This window comes from Ursus americanus, chromosome 21 (assembly GCF_024610735.1).
Source record: "Ursus americanus isolate L20-20 chromosome 21, mUrsAme1.1.p, whole genome shotgun sequence".
Classification (NCBI taxonomy): domain Eukaryota; kingdom Metazoa; phylum Chordata; class Mammalia; order Carnivora; family Ursidae; genus Ursus; species Ursus americanus.
In genome coordinates, this window is record NC_142147.1 from 56,446,422 (window position 1) to 56,469,286 (window position 22,865).

A 22,865-nucleotide genomic window follows, 5' to 3' on the forward strand; every position below is an offset into this window, starting at 1 on the left:
ACAGCAGCGAGGATGCCCTGAGCCGTGACGTGAGGTGCTTGGAACAGTACTTGCCAAGTGTGCGATACAAATTGTGGGAGATACAGAGTATAGAGAGATTAATAAGCATTAGATGTATATAATAAATACATTAGATATATAAATGCATTAGATGCTTGGAACAGTACTTGCCAAATGTGCGATACAAATTGTGGGAGATACAGAGTATAGAGAGATTAATAAGCATTAGATGTATATAATAAATACATTAGATATATAAATGCATTAGATGCTTGGAACAGTACTTGCCAAGTGTGCAATACAAATTGTGGGAGATACAGAGTATAGAGAGATTAATAAGCATTAGATGTATATAATAAATACATTAGATATATAAATGCATTAGATGCTTGGAACAGTACTTGCCAAATGTGCGATACAAATTGTGGGAGATACAGAGTATAGAGAGATTAATAAGCATTAGATGTATATAATAAATACATTAGATATATAAATGCATTAGATGCTTGGAACAGTACTTGCCAAGTGTGCAATACAAATTGTGGGAGATACAGAGTATAGAGAGATTAATAAGCATTAGATGTATATAATAAATACATTAGATATATAAATGCATTAGATGCTTGGAACAGTACTTGCCAAGTGTGCAATACAAATTGTGGGAGATACAGAGTATAGAGAGATTAATAAGCATTAGATGTATATAATAAATACATTAGATGTATATAATATGTATACTGTATCTATATTGTATATATAATACTTAGCTATTATATAATAGACAGCTTCTATATACATGATGTATGTTATTATGTAACGTATCATGAATTCTATAGATCACATCTAATAAATCCATGATTTATATTATTTTGTGTTGTTATATATTAATGTATAGTAAATATAATTAGATATTAAAGTATATTGTTATAAGCCTAATTTAAACATAATTGTATATATTAATATAATGTAACCTATAATGGTTATATATAACATTAGTTCATATTACATATGTATTAATTAGCTATTAATATTATGGTTCTTTGAGGCTCAGTGCTGAGTGAGTGCTAACCTTTTGGTCCGTAGCTCAGATTCTACGGTCCTTCACCATTGACCCCCTTGGATGCACCTCAAGACGCTTGGCCTTTTTACCCTTTTATTCTCACCTGAACGACATCCGGTCCAGGAAAACCCATCTCCCCCCCATTCCACGTGCCGCAGAGCAGCAGAGGGCAGCTGAAGTAGAAACCATCTGCAAACTCTCACTTGGCACCTACCCCTCACCCCCGCACCCCGGCAACCCCCTGGAAACCTACAGTCCTACATGCACGTGCTCACGTAACATCTCCATGTGGTTAACAGGCATCTCGTGCTCCCGTGTCCCGGCCCAAACTCCTCACACCCGAACCACATCCTTCCCCGTCTTCCCCATGTCAGAAAATGGCACCACCCTTCACCCAGCGGCCAAGCCCGTCGCCTGCAGGTGTTTTGGGTCTTTCCTTCCCAAACCACACTAATGCCTCAGCAAGTCCTACTGGCTCTACCTTCAGGTGTCCCCCGAAATCCTGCCACCTCACCCCGCCCAATTCACTGTCATCCTCTTGCCTGCTTCCATCACAGTCCACCCTTCAACAGCAGCCCAGGCAATCGTTCGGAGAATGTCCGTGTACACTCCGGTCCTCAGACAATGTTTCCACCTCCAAACAAAACCGATTCCGTCACTGCCGGGCATATTCCAGGCGTCGTCCTGCCTCTCCAGCTTCATCTTCACCCCTCATCCCCGTCACTCGTGTTACCCCAGCCTTACTAGATGTCTTGCTGTTCCCACAACACCCCGAGCTCACTCCTGCCCTCTTCTTCCTTCTCTCTGCGTGTGGCTTCTTCAGTCAATGTCTGGTGGCTTCAGTGTCACCACCTCTGATGGGTTGGTGAGAGAAGACCTAACTAGGAAACCCGCCCACCACTCCTGGTCTACTCCTTCCACTTCGCTTTTCTTCCTTGCTGAGCTAGTTTTTTGGAAACTCACTCACAAATCTACGTCCTCCACCCAGGCGGGTGTGTGTCTTCTCGCCCACCCCCACCAGGGTGCCCAGCTCTGCATCTAGAGATAGGAGCTCAGATATCGGCTGACCAGACCATAATTTCCTGGTGTCCCTGCTAAAACTGAATTCCTTGGCACAACCGCCAGAGACGATTCAGCAAATCTGGGGTGCTACTCAGCCTGTGTCTAGAATGGTGCCTAATACATGGAGTAATTGCTCCATGCATGTTAATGTTCCACGATACAAATGGGTCCTGAATGAAGGACCTATTGTTTTCCTCCATGCCCACCCCCAAGGAGAGTCCCTTCCAGAAATGGAACCAAGAGGAACTTACACCAGTCTCTCTAAGGCACACTCGGGGTGAGTCAGGGAAGCACAGAGGAGCCTCGCGCCTTCATCTTGGAGTGGATTAAATCCCAGGCACAGTCGAGCTGTCCTCTGGGTGCTGGTGAAGTACAAGGCCAGATCCTGAGAGACGGCGGCTGACAGGTTGCACTTCTCCAGGCTGTTCAAGGTACAAGTGCCGTGTGAGCCCCCGCGCTGCCCACTTTCTTTCTTGCTCAAACTCCCAGTCCCTTGGGACACACATCTGCGACCCAAACATCATTAAAAGATCAAACTGGATAAAGAACAAAAGTTTTAAGGAGAAAAAGGTGGGTCAGGGTAAGGCTTCTCCATCTCAGCCCTACTGACCTTTGGGCCAGATCATTCTTTGTGGTGCTGGTGTGGGGAGGGGTGGGGAGTCGGGGGGTCCCCCAGTGCACTGAAGGATAGTAATCGTACCTAGGTCTTCCCCTACTAGATGCCAATGGCATCCTCCCCTCCCCATCGTGAGAACCAAGTAAGTGTCCAGACATTGCCAAATGTCCCCTGGAGGACAAGATCACCCCCAGTTTAAAACCACTGGGTTTGGGGCGCCTGGGTGGCTCAGTCGTTAAGTGCCTGCCTTCGGCTCAGGGCGTGATCCCGGTGTTTCGGGATCGAGCCCCGCATCGGGCTCCTCCGCTGGGAGCCTGCTTCTTCCTCTCCCACTCCCCCTGCTTGTGTTCCCTCTCTCGCTGGCTGTCTCTGTCGAATAAATAAATAAAATCTTTAAAAAAAAAAAAAAAAAAACACTGGGTTTTCCCTGCTCATTGCGGAGTCTGTGTCTCTCCCTCTCCACCCCCCACTACCTCTCATGCTCTATTTTTTTTTTTACCTTTTTGACATGAAACATTATTTTCATTTTTTTATTATGTTAAGTTAGCCACCACACAGTACATCATTGGTTTTTGATGCAGTGTTCAATAAAATCTTTAAAAAAAAAAAAAAAGAATAGGGCGCCTGGGTGGCTCAGTCAGTTAAGCATCTGCCTTCGGCTCAGGTCACGATCTCAGGGTCCTGGGATTGAGCCCCATGTGGGGCTCCCTGCTCAGCGGGGAGTCTGCTTCTCCCTCTGCCCCTCTCCCCCGTTCATGTTCCCTCTTTCTAATAAATAAATAAAATCTTTAAGCACTGGGTGTTATATGCAACTGATAAATTATTGACCACTACATCTGGAATTAATGATGTACTATATGTTGGCTAATTGAATTTAAATTTAAAAATTTTGAAATAAGTTAATCAAAATATTAAAAAATAAAAAATAAAACCACTGGGTTTAGGGGAGGCTGGCCGGTGAGTTACCCATAATCAAGGTGAGGCAAAGCTGGCTGAGATGGGGCCCTGAGGACACAGTGGAGAAGAGCAAAGACAGGGAACACGTCAGTAGGTAGGGACCTACAACAGGGGTCCCCCACCCCACCCTGCCACTTAACCTTGCAAAGACCCTATTTTGACAAGGCAGCAAGACTTACGACAGCCCCTTCAGGGAGGACTTCGACGTCCCAGATGGCTCTTGCAGACTTTCTACCTCCGTACCAGCGAGATCATTGTCCCCCAGGCTGAGGAAGCTCACACTCGAGTTCTTGCTGAGTTCCCGGAAGAGGCGACAACACATCAGAGGGGTGAGGCCACACGATTCCAACCTACCAAAGGGGCCCCAAGACAGGCAGTTACTCCCGGGAAGAGGGGTCTTCATTCGGAGGCCCCCTTGTTCCACAACAAAGCTTATTTCTCCTTGTTCCTCGTTGTCCCCCCAGGCAGGATGGCCTCCAACGCGGTGCCCCTGAGCCTGTGTCCACGGTCCAGCACCACCTTGGAGCCTGCTAGAAATGCTAGCTCTCAAGCCCCCCAGCGGCCCTGCCGGGTCTCAGGGTGCGGGTTCCAGGACCCTGCACTTTAACACGGCCCCTCAGGCGGGTCTGGTAGACGTTAAGTGTCACGAAGCCCTGCGCTGTACCCACGCACCCGTTCCCTTTGCTCATCCTTCTCTACGACCTTTGGACGCCGTGCTGAGTCCTGTCCTCCCCATGCATCCCTGAGCCTGGGGGTGACCCTGAGGACAGATCTGGAACACCAGAGACTCACCACAGAGACTGGAGGTTGCAGGCTGAGTGCCTCAAGGTTTTAAAGATCATCGTGGACACAGGAACTCCCAGGTTGTTCGAGCTCAAGTCCAGATGGGTCAGCCTTTTGTTACCATGTAGGACAAGGACGAGCTCCTTCAGAATCCTCACAGGAGTTATTGATTTGCACCTGAGGAAAAGAGGAAGTGAGGAGCCTGGCCTCATGGAGGGGAGTACGTCATCTTGCCTTTCCACCACACACACACACACACCACACACTGCACACACCACGCACCCATGCACACGCGTGCACACGCGCACACACACACACACACACACACACACACACGCACCCCCTCCTTCAAGGATATACGCATATAAGAGAGATCCAAAAATTGAAGTTCAGTTCGATGTATTAGACCAGGAATCAATCCCCTCTCCCACCAAGTTTGCCCCAAGAGACCCTGGAGCTGCCTATTCTTCTGGGCAGGGGGTAACCCCCACACCACCCCAGAAAGGTCTGATGAGAACACCTCTCTCCTCTTGATTTTTCTTGAATCTAGTTCTCATCTTTAGGACTAAGTGATAAGACCAAACAGAGGGGAGGGAGGGAGGATGAAAAAAAGCCATATCCTAATAAAAGGATGTTTAAGGCTGCCTCCTGCGTGTCTGATCCGCTCACACAACACACTGAGGTCTGAGGACAATCGTGGCCGCCAGATCTTGTGCTCCTAACTCACGGAATCGGTGCATGCATCTGACGGTCAGACCTCAAGGTAGCACAGATTTGCAGAGGGACTGTAGGACAGAATTGGTTGGCGGGGCCTGCAAAGCATCCAGCCCAACACCTTCCCCAACTTGAAGAATCATTCAGTCTGTCCTCAGTCAGGTAGCCCTTCCCCAGTTTCTCCTTCAATGGCCACCTCCATTCTTCCCCACCTTCAAGCCGGATTTGGGACCCTGTGATCTCTATTTACATGTGAGACGTTTCGGTCCAAAACAATGCTTCAGCTCCAATGAGTAGGTCTTTATTCGAATATCTTCTAGATAGGAGAGGCCCTTCTGCTTTTCCTGTCTAATAACACAATGCCTCCTCTTCCATACCCTGAGTCCCTGAACAGGTTTCCTCCTGCTTTGGGACGTCTCGCTGTCTCACACACTACTCTGTTCATGTAAGTTTGTTTCTCCAACACTGTAGGCTCCACGAGGACAGGGATTATCCTTTCTGCTCGTGGCTATAACCTCAGAATGGAGAAGAAATGCTCATTAAATATCCGTCGAATGAGCAAATGCTTCACCACAAACTACCCACTTTCCTGAAGACCCCACGCTTCACACGGACTCCACATAAGCTCCGGCTCTCCTTCAGTGCTTTGTCCCGATCGCGTCCTGCAAGTTCTCCACTCCTTCACATTCAGCTCAGAACAGCAGTCTCACGTGGAGGTCTTACGGAAAAATCAGTTCGTCTACCTGTACCGCTCATGCGAGGTCACTCACGCCCGAGTACCAGGTCTTTGCCTGAACTCATACAAACAAGTTTATTATCCCATGCACCTGAGCTTACTTTCTGGAAAACAGATACTCACTGCAATCATCAAAAGAAAAATGTTGGCTTATTCTCTGCTGGAGTCTTTCAAACTGTGTGTCACGCTTACGTCAGTTTTCGGAGCTTGCACCTTGGATTTCTCAGCTCGTAACAGAGTTTCTTCATCGAAGCAGCGTTAAGCTTGCTGTTACTCAGGTCCAGCTCACTCACATTCCCGTTGCAAAACACGGAGCAAATATCCTGCCACTGATGTATCTTGGAATGCATGCTTGTCCTTTATGAGAGAGAAAGAAGGGTTACTGACGTGAACCTCAGCTGATACTCGGAGTGTGGTCTGCGGGAGACAAAAACAGACCCTTGCGAGTGAAGGAATTTGCTGGAGTACGGGGCAGGAAAATCGGGACCCCAAAAGTATAGTTCTTAAAGTGCTACATGTTTTATTACAACAATGCTCAACCATCCTTTTCAGAGGAAAGCAACCACGGAAGTGAGGTGAGGTGGCTGTTGGTATAATCCTAACGCGTTCAGACTTCAAGTCAGACAGACCCAAGATCCATTCAGAGCTGCCCTACCTATAATATGATTTAATCTCTGTGACCCAATTTTCTCTCTCTCAATGTACATAATAAAACCCTCGTAGGATTTTATAATTTAAAAGATTTATGCAAATATTTAGAACTTAGGAGGGTTATTAGAATTCTATACATACAATGGAATAGTACTCAGCCATCAGAAAGGATGAATACCTACCATTTGCAATGACCTGGATGGAACTGGAGGGGATTATGCTACGTGAAATAAGTCGAGCGGAGGAAGACAATTATCATATGGTTTCACTCATATGTGGAACATAAGGAATAGAGCAGAGGACCACAGGGGAAGGGAGGGAAAACTGAATGGGAAGAAATCAGAGAGGGGGACAGACCATGAGAGACTCTGGACTCTGGGGAAACAAACTGAGGGTTACAGAAGGGGAGGGAATGGGGGATGGGTAAGCGGGTGATGGGTACTAAGGAGCGATGGCGTCGGGAAGAGCACTGGGTGTGATACGTAACTGATGAGACACTGAACACTACATCAGAAACTAATGATGTACTATACGTTGGCTAACTGAACCTTAAAAATGTTCATTATTTAGTATTTCCTTAATGTGGTAGGCTCTTAACCTTTCCAAGAATAAAAGAGCATCCAAGTCATGAATTAAACTTGATCTCCAGTGAAGAAAGTGAAACAAAGAACACATTAAAGCACCTGAAGGATATAAAGTTCTAGATGGGGAGCCCAGAATTATAGCGTTGTTAGAGTGGTTGTTTCCAGCCTTAGTGTGTGTGTGTGTGTGTGTGTGTACACATGCCCATGTAGTCATATGTTTAACATCCCATGTAATTCTGAGCTACAAAATTAAAAACCACTGCGGAAAAGAAGCTGTACTGGAGTGAAACAGGGACTGACCTTCACATCAGAAGATCTGTTATCGGAAACCGGGGATGTACTGTATGGTGACTAACATAATAAAAAAATCATTTAAAAAAGTTAGACTAAAGAAAAAAAAAAAAAGATCTGTTATCACCATTAGGAAAGCCATGGAATCTCCTTCAGCCTTAGGGTGAGTATGTGTAAGGTAAGGAATATCGTTTATGGAGTATCGATCCTTACAATAAATGGCATTATCCTTGGGAAAACAATTGGTAGTGAGGACACTTACATAAGCCAACAGCAAATGCTACCTAAATAAGGTCCCCTATTTAGGTTTTAGGGAATCTAAGACTGGACAAATGACAGCCAATCTATATTAAACATTTAGGACTCCAGACCCCAAGAGGAAACATCTTACTAATATTCCAATCTGGATGAACACCAAGAGATTAGTCATCTCAGAATTTCTATTTGTACAACCAAAATTGAACTGGTATTCTTTTTGTAGGTCTGAAGGTTAAACCAGAAAGGATTTGTGAACACATAGTTGCCCGTTTCATGAGAGGAGTTCAGAAAACACCCCTAGGGCCTGAAATAATTAGAACACTCCGATCTCTTTACCTCCTAGGCAGGAAGTCAACAGTGTCAGCAATGGGGAAAGGTCATAGGGTAAGAACCAAAGATAGTTTAAGTATTTGTGGGATTCTTCCTCCAGGAGACAAAGGGACAAACTCTTCGTAACAAACTTCAGGATATAATTGACACCATTGGACCCGTACCCACCCCAACTCATGCTCAAAGGAGAGGCACCAGCATTTTGAGCTCTGGAGCCCCGGAGCTCTGGAAGAGACCTGGGTACTGATCCAGGCTCACCTGCTTAGTGGCCCCACTGATGTAAGCAAATTGTTTTTATTCCGTTTTCTCATCTGTGAATGGCAATAACACTCCGCCCTCCATTCAACAACGGGCATCAGTCAGATAAGAGAAGGTCTTAGCACAACGCCTGGCACATACATCTTCACTATGCTGGGCCTGAGACAGAAGCTTTACCTCAAAGCAGATCGTACGGAAGTAGCCGAGGAATCCTTTATGACACCTAAAGGGAAATGGTCTCCTGGGTTGGAGTGACCTAGAAGGTTTGGTCAATCATAACGAATGATAACACAACAACCTAAACTTGGGAAGAAACCTGGGAGGGAAATGATTTGCATTACTCACTCCGGACTCTCCACGTTGAGACTCAATTCCGTATGAGGGATGGGAACGGTGATAGAAAGCCTTAGCTTACTTAACCTTCGACAGTGCTTTAGGCAAAATGAAGAAACTTGGAGTTGTAGATTTCCAGAAATCTCAAGGTCAGCTTCAAGGAGATGACTCAAAATCTGCCTTACAAAATTTTCCTCCTGAGTCTCATACAAGCACGCGAAAAAGTGCAGGACTTCAAAACGGTTGGAGACAATGTCATAACGTTCTAATTCCTCTGCCCATTCTAATAATTCATCCGTCATCCTGCGACTCACTTTACAACGCAAAGTAGTTTCCAGCTCTCCTGCCAAGTTTCTTTTTAAAAGACCAAAGAAAAAAAGAGCCATCTGATTCCAATAGAAGTTTCTGTCAGCCAAAGCATCATTCAGTAGCACCTTCATCTCTTCATGTTTTGCAGGACTGCCAACAGATCCTTTCGTTCCCCCGAGTGCATAGAACATGGCCCCCAAAAACACCTGGAAGCTCTGGTGAGTGAAAGTAACACACTCCTCACAGTCACTGACCTTTCGAAGAATATTCGAACTGAGGAGAGAATCAATGAGAGATGCTTCCAGGCACTTGCGTGTGAGGTCCTCTTTTGCAAATGTGAAATTCCAAAACCACATCCCGTCTGCAGCCAGAGAGCAGAGGGCCCTCCACTGCTCTGGCCAGCTCTGGTCCGACAAAGTCACCTCTGCTTTGGCAAACGAGCTGGAGAAAAAGTAGACGTACAGACTGGTGGCGGTCTGGGTGCTTAGCTGGAAACAAGGATTTCTTGCCATCTGCTCCTTCAGGCAGGAACACACGGTCCAGCACACGATGGGGGCAGAGCAGAGATTAAACAGTTTTTCGTTTTTTCTTACCCAACGCAAGATATTCTTAGCTTTGTTTTGGTCAGCAAAGTACCTGATGAAATATTCCTCCCGGTCTCCCTCAGTGAACCCTAAGATTTGGACAAACCATGGATGCAGTAACAACTTTTTAAGATCCTTGGTTCTATACTCCTTGGTTGTGATCAGTAAGGTAGCCATGGGAACCAATTCTTTCCTCAACAAGTAGAACAGGATTCTGTTGACTGGGAGTTGCTGACACCAGTCTGTACACGGTGGGCTGTCGTCCAAGTCGGAGGGCATGTCCAGTTCCTCAAAGCCATCGATGACAAACAGGAGTCTTTCAGGGTGACTCATGAGCTCTTCGATGGGGGGCTGGGAGTCAGGCCAGTCCCAGGAAAGCAAGCCAGCAAACGTGGTATCCTTCATATCTTTAACTTTATGGCAGCTGATAAAGAAAACATAGGAGAACCTCTGCTGAAAGAGAAAGCCCTCTGCCCAGTGCAGCATGGCCTTCATTGCCAGGGTGGTCTTCCCGACCCCCGCTATTCCCTCTAAGACAATAGTCTGTGGCTGGGCTCCAGTCCTGTTAGGATACAAAAGGCTCTTCAGTTCTTCGTGTTCCTTCTCAGTCACATTGCGGAGATATATATGGCCTTCGGGCCAAGGCATGTTGTCCCACATCATTAATATTTTAGCCTTCATCCTCTCTCTGTACCTTCTTCTGTGAACTAGAACAGAAGTGAGGCAAAACAGAACACAACAATGGTCAGAATGAATTCTGGCCTTAGGAATAGTAAGTTCTTTAAAAAAAAAAAAAAAAATGGAGGGGGGCGCCTGGGTGGCTCAGTCGTTAAGCGTCTGCCTTTGGCCCAGGGCGTGATCCCGGTGCTCTGGGATCGAGCCCCACATCAGGCTCCTCCGCTGGGAGCCTGCTTCTTCCTCTCCCACTCCCCCTGCTTGTGTTCCCTCTCTCGCTGGCTCTCTCTCTCTCTCTCTCTCTGTCAAGTAAATAAATAAAATCTTTAAAAAAAAAAAAAAAGGAACAGAAACCTAGTGACCCTGTGACATCTCAGAACACAGGGGTAGCAGACCCCACAAGCTTTCATAGTGTAAAAGATAGGTCATGGGTCATAGACAATGTAAAAAATCACAAGTTAAATTGGTCTGTAATTCTCCTTTTTGATGGGGTCTTTGCCTGGTTTGGGGATCAAGGTAATACTGGCCTCATGGAATTACAGACTGATTTCCCTGATGAATATGGACGCCAAAATTCTCAACAAGATCCTAGCTAATAGGATCCAACAGTACATTAAAAGGATTATCCATCATGACCAAGTGAGATTCATCCCTGGGACGCAAGGGTGGTTCGACATTTGCAAATCAATGTGCCAGAACATAACAGAAGAGACAAGAACCATATGATCCTCTCAATTGATGCAGAAAAAGCATTTGACAAAATACAGCATCCTTTCCTGATAAAAACCCTTCAGAGTGTAGGGATAGAGGGTACATTCCTCAATTGCATAAAAACCATCTATGAAAAGCCTATAGCCAATATCATTCTCAATGAGGAAAAGCTGGAAGCCTTTCCCTTAAAATCAGGGACACGACAAGGATGCCCACTCTCGCCATTATTATTCAACATAGTACTAGAAGTCCTTGCAACAGCAATCAGACAACAAAAAGGGATAAAGGGTATCCAAATCGGCAAAGAAGAAGTCAAACTGTCTCTCTTCGCAGATGACATGATACTCTATATGGAAAACCCAAAAGACTCCACCCCCAAACTACTAGAATTTATAGAGCAATTTAGTAATATGGCGGGATACAAAAATCAATGCTCAGAAATCAGTGGCATTTCTATACACAAACAATGAGACTGAAGAAAGAAATTAGGGAATCCATCCCGTTTACAATAGCACCAAAAATCATACGTTATCTCGGAATTAACTTAACCAGAGACGTAAAGGATCTATATTCTAGAAACTACAAATCACTCTTGAAAGACATTGAAGAAGACACAAAAAGATGGAAAAACATTTCAGCTCATGGATCGGAAGAATTAACATAGTTAAAATGTCCATGCTACCCAGAGCAATCTATACTTTCAGTGCCAACCCGATCAAAATACCAATGACATTTTTCAAAGAACTGGAACAAATAGTCCTTAAATTTTTATGGAACCAGAAAAGGCCCTGAATCACCAAGGAATTGTTGAAAAGGAAAAACAAAGCTGGGGGCATCACAATGCTGGATTTCGAGCTGTACTACAAAGCTGTGATCACAAAGACAGCATGGTACTGGACAAAAACAGACACATAGACCAATGGAACAGAATAGAGAACCCAGAAATGGACCCCCACCTCTTTGGGCAACTAATTTTTGACAAAGCAGGAAAAAACATCCAGTGGAAGAAAAGACAGTCTCTTCAATAAATGGTGCTGGGAAAATTGGACAGCTCCATGCAAAAGAATGAAACTTGACCACTCTCTCACACCATACACAAAGATAAACTCCAAATGGATGAAAGACCTCAATGTGAGACAGGAATCCATCAAAATCCTAGAGGAGAACATAGGCAGCAACCTCTATGACATCGGCCACAGCAACCTTTTTCATGACACATCTCCAAAGGCAAGAGAAACAGAAGATAAAATGAACTTGTGGGACTTCATCAAGATAAAAAGCTTCTGCACAGCCAAGGAAACAGTCCAAAAAACTAAGAGGCAGCCCACGGAATGGGAGAAGATATTTGCAAATGATGCTACAGATAAAAGACTGGTATCCAAGATCTACAAAGAACTTCTCAAACTCAATACTCGAGAAACAAATAAACAAATCATAAAATGGGCAGAAGATATGAACAGACACTTTTCCAATGAAGACATACAAATGGCTAACAGACACATGAAAAAATGTTCAAAATCATTAGCCATCAGGGAAATTCAAATCAAAACCATACTAAGATACTACTTTATGCCAGTTAGAATGGCAATAATTGACAAGGCAAGAAAAAACAATTGCTGGAGAGGACGTGGAGAAAGGGGATCCCTCCTACATTGTTGGTGGGAATGCAAGTTGGTACAGCCACTCTGGAAAACAGTGTGGAGGTCCTTCAAAAAGTTAAAAATTGAGCTACCCTATGATCCAGCCATTGCACTACTGGGTATTTACCCCAAAGATACAGACATAGTGAAGAGAAGGGCCATATGCACCCCAATGTTCATAGCAGCATTGTCCACAATAGCTAAATCATGGAAGGAGCTGAGATGCCCTTCAACAGATGACTGGATTAAGAAGTTGTGGTCCATATATACAATGGAATATTACTCAGCCATCAGAAAGAATGATTACACAACATCTACAGCAACATGGATGTGACTGGAGGAGATTATGCTAAGTGAAATAAGTCAAGCAGAGAAAGACAATTATCATATGGTTTCACTCATTTATGGAACATAAGAACTAGGAAGATCGGTAGGAGAAGGAAGGGAAGAATGAAGGGGGTTAAACAGAAGGGGGAATGAAGCATGAGAGACTATGGACTCTGGGAAACAAACTGAGGGCTTCAGAGGGTAGGGGGTGGGGGATTGGGATAGGCTGGTGATGGGTGGTAGGGAGGGCATGTATTGCATGGTGCACCGGGTGTTATATGCAACTAACGAATCATGGAACTTTACATCAAAAACCAGGGATGTACTGTATGGTGACTAACAAAATATTTTTTAAAAATATTTTTAAAAAATGGGCAGAAGATATGAACAGACACTTTTCCAATGAAGACATACAAATGGCCGACAGACACATGAAATACTGTTTGACATCATTAGCCATCAGGGAAGTTCAAATCAAAACCACATTGAGATACCACCTTACGCCAGTTAAAATGGCAAAAATGGACAAGGCAGGAAACAACAAATGTTGGAGAGGATGTGGAGAAAGGGGAACCCTCGTACACTGTTGGTGGGAATGCAAGTTGGTACAGCCACTTTGGAAAACAGTGTGGAGGTCCCTTAAAAAGTTAAAAATAGAGCTACCCTGTGATCCAGCAATTGCACTACTGGGTATTTACCCCAAAGATACAGACGTAGTGAAGAGAAGGGCCATATGCACCCCAATGTTCACAGCAGCATTGCCCACAATAGCTAAATCATGGAAGAAGGCGAGATGCCCTTCAACAGATGACTGGATTACGAAGATGTGGTCCATATATACAATGGAATATTCCTCAGCCATCAGAAAGAACGATTACACAACATTTGCAGCAACATGGACGGCACTGGAGGAGATAATGCTAAGTGAAATAAGTCAAGCAGAGAAAGACAATTATCATACGGTTTCACTCATTTATGGAACATAAGAACTAGGAAGATCGGTAGGAGAAGGAAGGGAAGAATGAAGGGGGGTAAACAGAAGGGAATGAAGCATGAGAGACTGTGGACTCTGGGAAACAAACTGAGGGCTTCAGAGGGGAGGGGGTGGGGGAATGGGATAGGCTGGTGATGGGTAGTGAGGAGGGCACGTATTGCATGGAGCACTGGGTGTTATATGCAAATAATGAATCATGGAACACTGCATCAAAAACTGGGGATGTACTCTATGGTGACTAATACAACAAAATAAAATTATAAATAAATAAATAAATATTTTTTAAAAATCACAAGTTATCAACATTCATCAACACCGGGCCCTAGAGGACATTGGAACACCAGAAACATTGAGGGAGAAGGTTTCTCAAACTGGACAATTACACCCAAGCCATTCAACACCGGTGCACTAGGGAAATTACCAGCAAGCTCTCAAACAGATTTCCTCATACTGACTTTTCTAAGTTATCACAAAATGGGTCCCCGGAAGCAGTGGTGAGAAAGACAGACAGACGTAGAAGCTAGGCAACGAGGGGACATCTGAGAGCAGAAAACGGAATTTGAGATTAAATCAAGTCCTGGGATGGGAAATACGTGGCAACTGATACCGACTCGGGAAGGATGTGCAGCTCCAGGTAACTATCTAGAAATAGTGACGAGGGAGCGGATGGATTCCTTGTTATACCCGATGACATTATGCTTCTCAAAGAATTTGGAGAGGATAATTGCATGGAAAGTTTAAAAAGGAATTGTTAACTCAAAAACAGGCAATGATTCCCCCAAGAAGGCATGTGTAGTGAGCTGAACAGTGACACCCCCCCCCAAATAGATATGCCCACATCCTCATGCCCGGAACCTTGTGCAGCAAATGTAAGGACCTTGAGGAGAGGAACTGTCCTGGAGTCAAATGTATTCTCCCAACAGACAGAGTTCTGACCCACAACAGGAGATGGCCATGTGGCTACAGAGGCCGAAGTTGGAGGGATGTGGCCACAAACCCAGGAATGCCACCAGAAGCCGGATAAACAAGGATGAGGCTCCCCGCGGACCCCAGGAGGAAGCATGACCCTGCTGACACCTTCATTTTGGACTAATCCAGAACGGTGAGGGAGTAAATGTCTGTTATTTCGGCCAGTTTGTGGAAATTTATCATGGCAGCCCTAGGGAAAAAAGAATAGCATATATTCCTGATGTATCATGTGGCTCAGCACTGATTTATATCCATGACACTGAGTGCTGATTGCGCCACGAAAATAATTGGAGAGGTATTTAGCTTCCCTGATAATGGACTGAAAAACCAAGAGGTCGCTGTGGATATTAATCCCTTTTGATCACAGAGATAGTGAAAGTGGCAGCCAAGGGTGGCATATAGTTGCTTCTGCGGAATAGAACTCAAGGGTTGAGCAATGGATCGACGTTTTTCACTACAAGTTTTAGGTTTCCGTGATTCATTCTGGATTATAACAGCAGCACATATATTTAAAACCAAACCCATTCCATAGCTGCATGTATTACTTTGTCAACACGAAAATCTCTGTCACCTGGTACAAAAAGAAAATGCCGTTACCTATTAACGCAACAAAATTACAAAGTCCAGAAACAGACACTGGTATCTAAGAACAGAGAATGGAGTCAGAGAAACTATCCAGTTTACAGCAACTTATTATTCAGCGAGCAGCAGTGCAAGAACAGGTCGGGAATGGTATCATTTCCTACAAGCTATAAATAGAAGGACATTTCAGAGGTGGTGGCAGTTACAGACCCAATAAATGGATGCCCCATCAAGCAAGTTAGCCATGAGCACCATAAAGGAGGATACGAACCTCCTTCTTCTTCTGGCATCTCTGCTGCTTCTTGGTTTGGATCTTGGGGTTCCCATGACTGTGCCATTTCTGAAACAAACAGTGACAGGGGGATAGTGAGATACCCACGCTGAAAACGGCCAGTGATGGATGCTCTCCGCAGAGCCAAGTATTGCTGGCAAGCTGGAGACTGAACAGACAAACGAATCCCATCCTCCAGCTCCATCAGCTGCAGTACTTTGGACCCAGGCACCCCTGTCAGGAGCGCTCTCTGCCCACACGCACAGGGCTCACTGCCTCACCTCCAAGTCTTGGCTCAAATTTTAGCTCGACGGTGCTGGGCAGTCCTGATTAGTACTGTCCCTGATCCCTACAGCACCCCCGAGACTCTCCCCATTCACCTTTCTCTCTCTCCATTGCGTTTGCCACCTCCTAACACACCATGTAGTGTACGTATTTCTTACGTTCAGTACCTCTCTTCACCCCACTGAACGAGGGACACAAATGGCTAGCCTCTGTTGGCTCACTTGCCCCAAGGATGCAGAACAACGCCCAGCGCATAGAAACCACTCTACTGTTTCTGGATACCAGAATACCATAGGAATAAAAGCACCAAGAACTGGGTTCTAACTTGAGCCTCGCTCTATGTAATTTCACAAAACCTCTCTGAATGCTCATGAGCTAAAGCGCCCCTTCCAAGTCGAACTCACGCAGCAGAAACTCCTATTCCACTACCCGAGGCTCAGCGGCTGTGAGCTAATGCCCCGTAAGGGATAACAGCTCTAACGGAGACGTGGCTCTAACGTTTCTAAGTCCACTGGTTGTCAAGGTTCGCAGGACTCGATCTGGGTAGCCAGCTGGGTCCCGGGCTTCCTCCTCATGCCCCACGGTCCTTTGAAGAACTACCACCTGTCATTCTCCACTACGGCGAGCTTGGCCAAAAAAACCACCAGTTCTGTGGAGACCCACAGAGCCTACCTGTGGGGTCTGTCCGGGGTTAGGTCAGCTCTCCCAGCAGCAAGGAACCTGAATGGGAAATCTTATGAGCATGGCGCAGTGAGCCAAGATCATCCCTCATCCCTGGCTCCGTTTATCAGCTGCACGACACACTGCATTCCTCTGTGGCACATTAACCCGGTGATGCAATCCCTCCAGACTATAGCCTCGCTGCCACAATCCATACTTATGTACATTACTCTCAAGGCTCTAGATCCAGCTGGGGCCACCTACGAAAAGAGCCAACACAACCTAGAATTTAAGTCCAATTCCTTTAAAAAAAAAAAATCCCAATTCTGACTTCCCTTTGTCTGCCTAGGAAAGCCTGTTGAATGACAGATTCGCCAACCCAAAATCTGTTGAAATAGTCTTGGGTAGGGTGGAAGGTATGTGCCATGAAATGACAAAGACATTCCCAGTTCTGATACTGCCCATCTGGCATCGTCTCAAACTAGCAGCTGGAATCCAGAAAAACCCACCCCGAAGATAAACGAATGTGTGAGAACTTCCCCAGCATCTAAACATTTCCTCCTAGAAACTCAGACGTAGGTACAGATGGCCGGGTTTTCAAGAAGAGAACAGGGGCCCAGTGTGAGTCATTTGCTCACGGTTACAGCTGGTTAAGCAGACCAGGCTTTGAATCCGGGCACTCTGACACCAAACCTGAGCTCCTAAACCCAGGGCCCCCCAAAGATAGCAGACATGTGCCCGCAGACACACAGGCATTCACATACCCACAACACAGCATCGTTCAAGCACAGAGACTCTTGTCGTGCCACATTTCCTAGGAGATGGAACCAAGGGGGAAGTAGAAGCTGTCCTGACCCCTGGACCTTTACGTCATCACGCACATCGCCAGGGAGATGATGTGGTCTAGGGCTTTTCCCCCTGACGAGGTATCCTCACGTGCCACGCCCCCTCAGAAGGCCAAGTGGGAACCAAATAAGGACCAGAAGAACGGGCTCCTTCAGTGTGCCACGTCTGGCTCTGCGGCTTCGTACAGGACCGGCGGCCAGAAAGGAGGTTCTTCCTTTAATGGCATTTTCCTCCATGCAAACGCCTCTCTCTGGGATCACCAGTCTAAAACAGGATTTAAGGATTCTAGGCTCCATTCTCCAGCTCTCCGCTCAATACCTGCCTGTTCTACACAAGAGAAAAGGAGGGGTTTCAAATGAAGGGGGACGAGGGGGGGAAGGGAACAGAGGAAGGGTAGGGGGGGGTGGACAGGGAAATCGAGTCCCTACCCAGCCTCCTGCCTGCCAGGAGATACACAGAGCCTGCAATTCCAGGACTCAGAGTCTCCGGGGTGGGAGCTCTCATGTGGCCAGCGCCCACCCCTACTGCTTAGAACTCATGCCTTCATTTTGGGGCAAGAGATGCCATATACGGTCAAGTACAGAGCCTCTGAAGACCCACTACTTGGGTTCAAGTCACCAGCTCTGTGACCTTGGGCAACTCACTTGAGCTCTGGGCCCAGTTTCCTTGTCTACAAAACTGGAAAACAGTCTTCACTCAGAAGGAGGTCCTAAGTCCAAATTCACAGGAGGCATTGGGATCAAGGCCCGGCTCCTAACAGGTACCAGCAAAAGTTAGAGCATTTTGCACGGGTCTCAGAGACAGCTGGTTCTGCCCTCCGGTGGCCCTCCAAGGCTCGCTGCAGAGAGAAAACTAGATAAAACCACGTGGGTTTTTATTTTGTAGGAAAATGGGATCAGCGATACCTTCGGGAAAATGATAGAAACAAAAATAATCGCACAGTTCCACACTTGCTAACTGGTTATGCAACACATCGGCGCTACGCTCAAGACCACACGGTCCGACAGCACAGCAGGCAGTGAGCAAGCTACCGCCTGAGACTACGGACACAGCACGCACTTGACCTTGGGTGGGGGGGAAGCCTGACGTTTCCTTGAGGGTGTGGGAAGGTTATGGGAAGTGGAAAGAGCCACCTAAAATCAGACAGTAAACAGAAGGGGGAATGAACCACGAGAGACTGTGGACTCTGGGAAACAAACTGAGGGCTTCAGAGGGGAGAGGGGTGGGGGAATGGGATAGGCTGGTGATGGGTAGTATGGAGGGCACGTATTGCATGGTGCACTGGGTGTTATATGCAACTAATGAATCATCGAGCTTTACATCAGAAACCAGGGATGTACTGTATGGTGACTAACATAACAATAAAAAATTATTATAAAAAAATAAAAATAAAATCAGACAGTAAGTTCTGGGTGGGCGTGGCTCGTGCTAGGGTAGGGGTAGATGTTTGAGGCGTGTGTATGCGTGTGTACATGCTGTATTTTCCTTCATGGCCTGGCTCAGCTGGGTGCAGTGTTCTTGTTTTGTTTTGTTGGCATTTACCTAGTGTTTCCCTTGTAGGAAAACGGATCCTGTATAAGCAAACATGAAATTCCGGTTATACTCAAATAGCTCCCTCATACTGCAGCTGCATTGGAAGAAATCTGTATTTTCTTTTTTTTTTTTTAATAATAATTTTTTATTATATTATGTTAGTCACCATACAGTACATCCCTGGTTTCTGATGCAAAGTTCGATGATTCATTAGTTGTGTATAACACCCAGTGCACCATGCAATACGTGCCCTCCTTACTACCCATCATCAGTCTATCCCATTCCCCCACCCCCTCCCCTCTGAAGACCTCAGTTTGTTTCCCAGAGTCCATAGTCTCTCATGCTTCATTCCCCCTTCTGATTAACCCCCTTCTTTTTTTCTCTTAATGTAAATTCAGCTAGCCGGCTTCTAGTACATCATTAGTTTCAGATGTAGTGTTCAATAAGTTATCACTTGTGAATAACACCCAGCATTCATCACATCATGTGCCCTCCTTAGTGCCCAGTTACCCCGTCCCCCCATCCACTCCCCTCCAGGAGGAGAGCTGTATTTTCAAAAGAAGGTTTGCAACACAACTGAGTGTACCTCTCCACACAACTGAGGGAATCACCGTTCCCCTACCCCCCCCCCCCAGGCTAGAGCTCCGGATCTTTGTAGCCTTTCCACCGCTACCTGAAACTTTCATAGCCCAGCAGGGAGATTCTTTCGTAGGGGTAGCTAGGAATTGGGTAGGCCCCCATAAAAATCCAGCAACAATCTCCTTGTTCCCATGAGCACCAGGCACATGCTCGTCTGTCCCTCCCTCCCATCCATCCGTCCGTCCGTCCGTCCGTCCGTCCCTCCCTCCCTCCCTCCCGTGAACCCACTCACCGTTCAGCCTTGCTCTAACTTCCACACACAATGGAGTCAGATTCATGTTCTCGAAGATGCTGAGGGTCACTTCCCATATCTGCCTTTCTGAGAAGTATTCACTCAACAAACTTAACAGATTAATGGGATCACTGGCTTTCAAGTTTGCCCAGGGGATCTTCTGGAAGTTCTCCAGCAGCAGCTCTGGGGCCTGGAGGCACAGCTTGAATTCCTCCAGCTGAGACCGATCCAGACCCATGAGGTAAGACAGCAGCTTATCATAGGGACCGTTGTCGAAATAGACATTCTCGCAGGAGCTCATCTTGCCCAACACTCAAGACTCCCAGCTTCGCCCAGGAACTCCTACACCCACAGAACGGAACCTGTAGAGAAGAGAGTTGAAACCGTGAGCCAGGATTTCAGCTCCTCCGAAACAAATCTACACACTTTTTCTACTTTCTCCCAGTACCACTTCCTGCTCTCTGTGTTTGTACACGTGTCTCTCTCACGCGCTCTCTCTCTCTCTCCGGCGCAAGAATGTAAACTCCCTTGGGACAGAGACGGTGTCTGCTCTGGGTGCCCCACCGGAGCCTAGAGCTGGAGCTGGCACACCGAGAGGAAAGAGCAATACTGAACACTCATTCTCCACTACGATCGGTCACCCTCGTTGCATTCTCTAAGACACCAGTGACACACAGTGTGTCAGTCATCTCGACTGAATAAAAGTGACAATGAAATGCCATCGTTAAATTGCTATAAAGAAAAATAATGCCCTGCCCACCTAGGTTACATGTCCAGTAAAAATGTCCTTTAAAAATGAAGTTAAAATACAGAATCTTAACTATTGAGAACAGACTGATGGTTACCAGAGGGGATGCTGGGGGGAACAGGTGACGGGTGTTAAGGACGGAACTTGTGATGAACACCGGGTGTTGTATGGAAGTGTGGGATCGCTATACTGCACACCTGAAACAAACGTCACACTGTGTGTTAACTGGGCTTTGGAAACATCTTTATTTTATCTTCATTTTTAAAGTTTTTATTCAATCAAACACTGAGTTGCCAGGGGCTGGTGAGCTGTGGGTCTAAAGTTACTAGCTCTCGGTTACATGACGAATAATTCCGGGGACCTAGGGTACAGCATGGCAACCATGGTTAGTAGTGCGTACTTGAAATTCACCAAGAAAGTAGATCTCAAGTGTCCTCACCACACACGGAAAAGGTAACCATGTGAGGTGGGTGTGTTAACTAGCTTGATTGTGGGGATCATTTCACAATGAACATGTGCATTAAATCACCATGTTGTACATCTTTAAGAAGAATCACCTACAACTTAAATATATACAATATTTGTCCATCTTGCCTCAATAAAGCTGGAAATTTCAAAAAAAATTTTTTAAAGCAGACAGAATTCATTGCCAGCAAATACACACACACACACACACACACCCCACGAAAAACTACCTAAAAACTTTTTCAGACAAAAATATGACAGAACATAAAGAGAGACACAGAAATGGTCAATGTGGGGATGACCATGCAAGAATATTAAACCTTAATAATATGTTGTATTATATTAAAATATATAATAAATAATATATATATAAAATATATATATAATAAAATATAAATAAAATAAACAAAATACATAAATATTTATTTATTCATATATTAAGACACTAACATATGGGGTAAAACAGAGGCGGTGACACAGGATGAGAGGAAGTAAAGAAAGCTCAGCTGCTCCCTGATTCTTGTGTTGACCCCTCATGACATCATCTCAGGCAAACCACCTGTCAGAGATAAATACTGAACTCTCTACAGTAACCACGGTAACAAGAGAATGTGTAACTTACAGAAAATACTTAATTCCTTCGGAAAATGACAAGAATAAAAACACAGAAAACAAAGAGCGAGAGGGCATAGCAAAACCCCGAGGTGTTGGCAATCATAGAAACATAAATGGGATAAGTACTAACTCAAGAAAAGTGTCAAACTGGATTAAAAGGTGAAAGGCAGGGGCGCCTGGGTGGCACAGCGGTTAAGCGTCTGCCTTCGGCTCAGGGCGTGATCCCGGCGTTATGGGATCGAGCCCCACGTCAGGCTCCTCCGCTATGAGCCTGCTTCTTCCTCTCCCACTCCCCCTGCTTGTGTTCCCTCTCTCGCTGGCTGTCTCTATCTCTGTTGAATAAACAAATAAAATCTTAAAAAAAAAAAAAGTGAAAGGCAGATGACAGGTATCAAAGCATAGAACATTTAAAGTTAATATGAAAAAAAAATGCAGTGTTCACACCCTAATCAGAACAAGTATAGCTGTAACATTACCTAAGTACATTTAAAGGCAAATTTGTCACGAAACACGGAGGACATTTTATAATAGGACCGGTCCAGCAGGAAGATAGAGAAGCTCTAAATTTTTATGTACCTAGTAGCATAGCTTCAAATTACGTAAAGCAAAAATAGAAATAAAAAGATGGTGAACTGGAGATTAAAGGTTTAAGGGAACAGGCAGGAAAAAGTACAAGATACAGAACATTGGAACCACATCGTTAACCAGCTCGACCTAACTGAGGTATAAATATAGAACACTACCCCCAACAACTGTGATACAAACATCCTAATTTTACTAATGGTCAGAACACTTGTAAATAAAGCTTTATTGAAACAAACAAAGAACACTTCAAGAGGCATCTCACACATGAGGTTATGCAAATGGCCCATGAAGGGGACTCCTCAGAAAATTCCCGTTAGAGCCACAAGAAAAGAATTCTACCCCGACCTGGAGGAGCTGGAATTTCAGGGCCGACATGCAGTGCCGTCACTGGTGTGCAGCCAGAATAAGCACGCCTCCCCCGCACGAGTGTGAGAAGATACAGCCTCTGTGCACCGCCCCCTGACAGCAAATCCTAGAGCTACAAGGGCACAGATCCCACAGTTCCCCTCCCAGGTACGCGTCCAAAACACACGGACAAGAGTGTTTACGGCAACTCTAGCTG

At 45.5% G+C, this 22,865-nt stretch overlaps 1 protein-coding gene across 1 annotated transcript in view; it reads right to left on the bottom strand.

The window, feature by feature from the left end:
- The window catches only part of NLRP13 (NLR family pyrin domain containing 13), a 38,016-nt gene that overhangs the window by 6,044 nt on the left and 9,107 nt on the right, over positions 1 to 22,865 (bottom strand). The window contains exons 2-8 of the mRNA XM_087871058.1: positions 19,891 to 20,252; positions 15,696 to 15,764; positions 8,646 to 10,233; positions 6,121 to 6,285; positions 4,488 to 4,655; positions 3,875 to 4,045; positions 2,374 to 2,544 (exon numbers count right to left, since the gene is read on the bottom strand). Of these exons, the coding sequence (XP_087727184.1) occupies positions 2,374 to 2,544; positions 3,875 to 4,045; positions 4,488 to 4,655; positions 6,121 to 6,285; positions 8,646 to 10,233; positions 15,696 to 15,764; positions 19,891 to 20,191 (2,633 nt within the window). The 5' untranslated portion in view covers positions 20,192 to 20,252. The remainder of the gene's footprint in view (positions 1 to 2,373; positions 2,545 to 3,874; positions 4,046 to 4,487; positions 4,656 to 6,120; positions 6,286 to 8,645; positions 10,234 to 15,695; positions 15,765 to 19,890; positions 20,253 to 22,865) is intronic.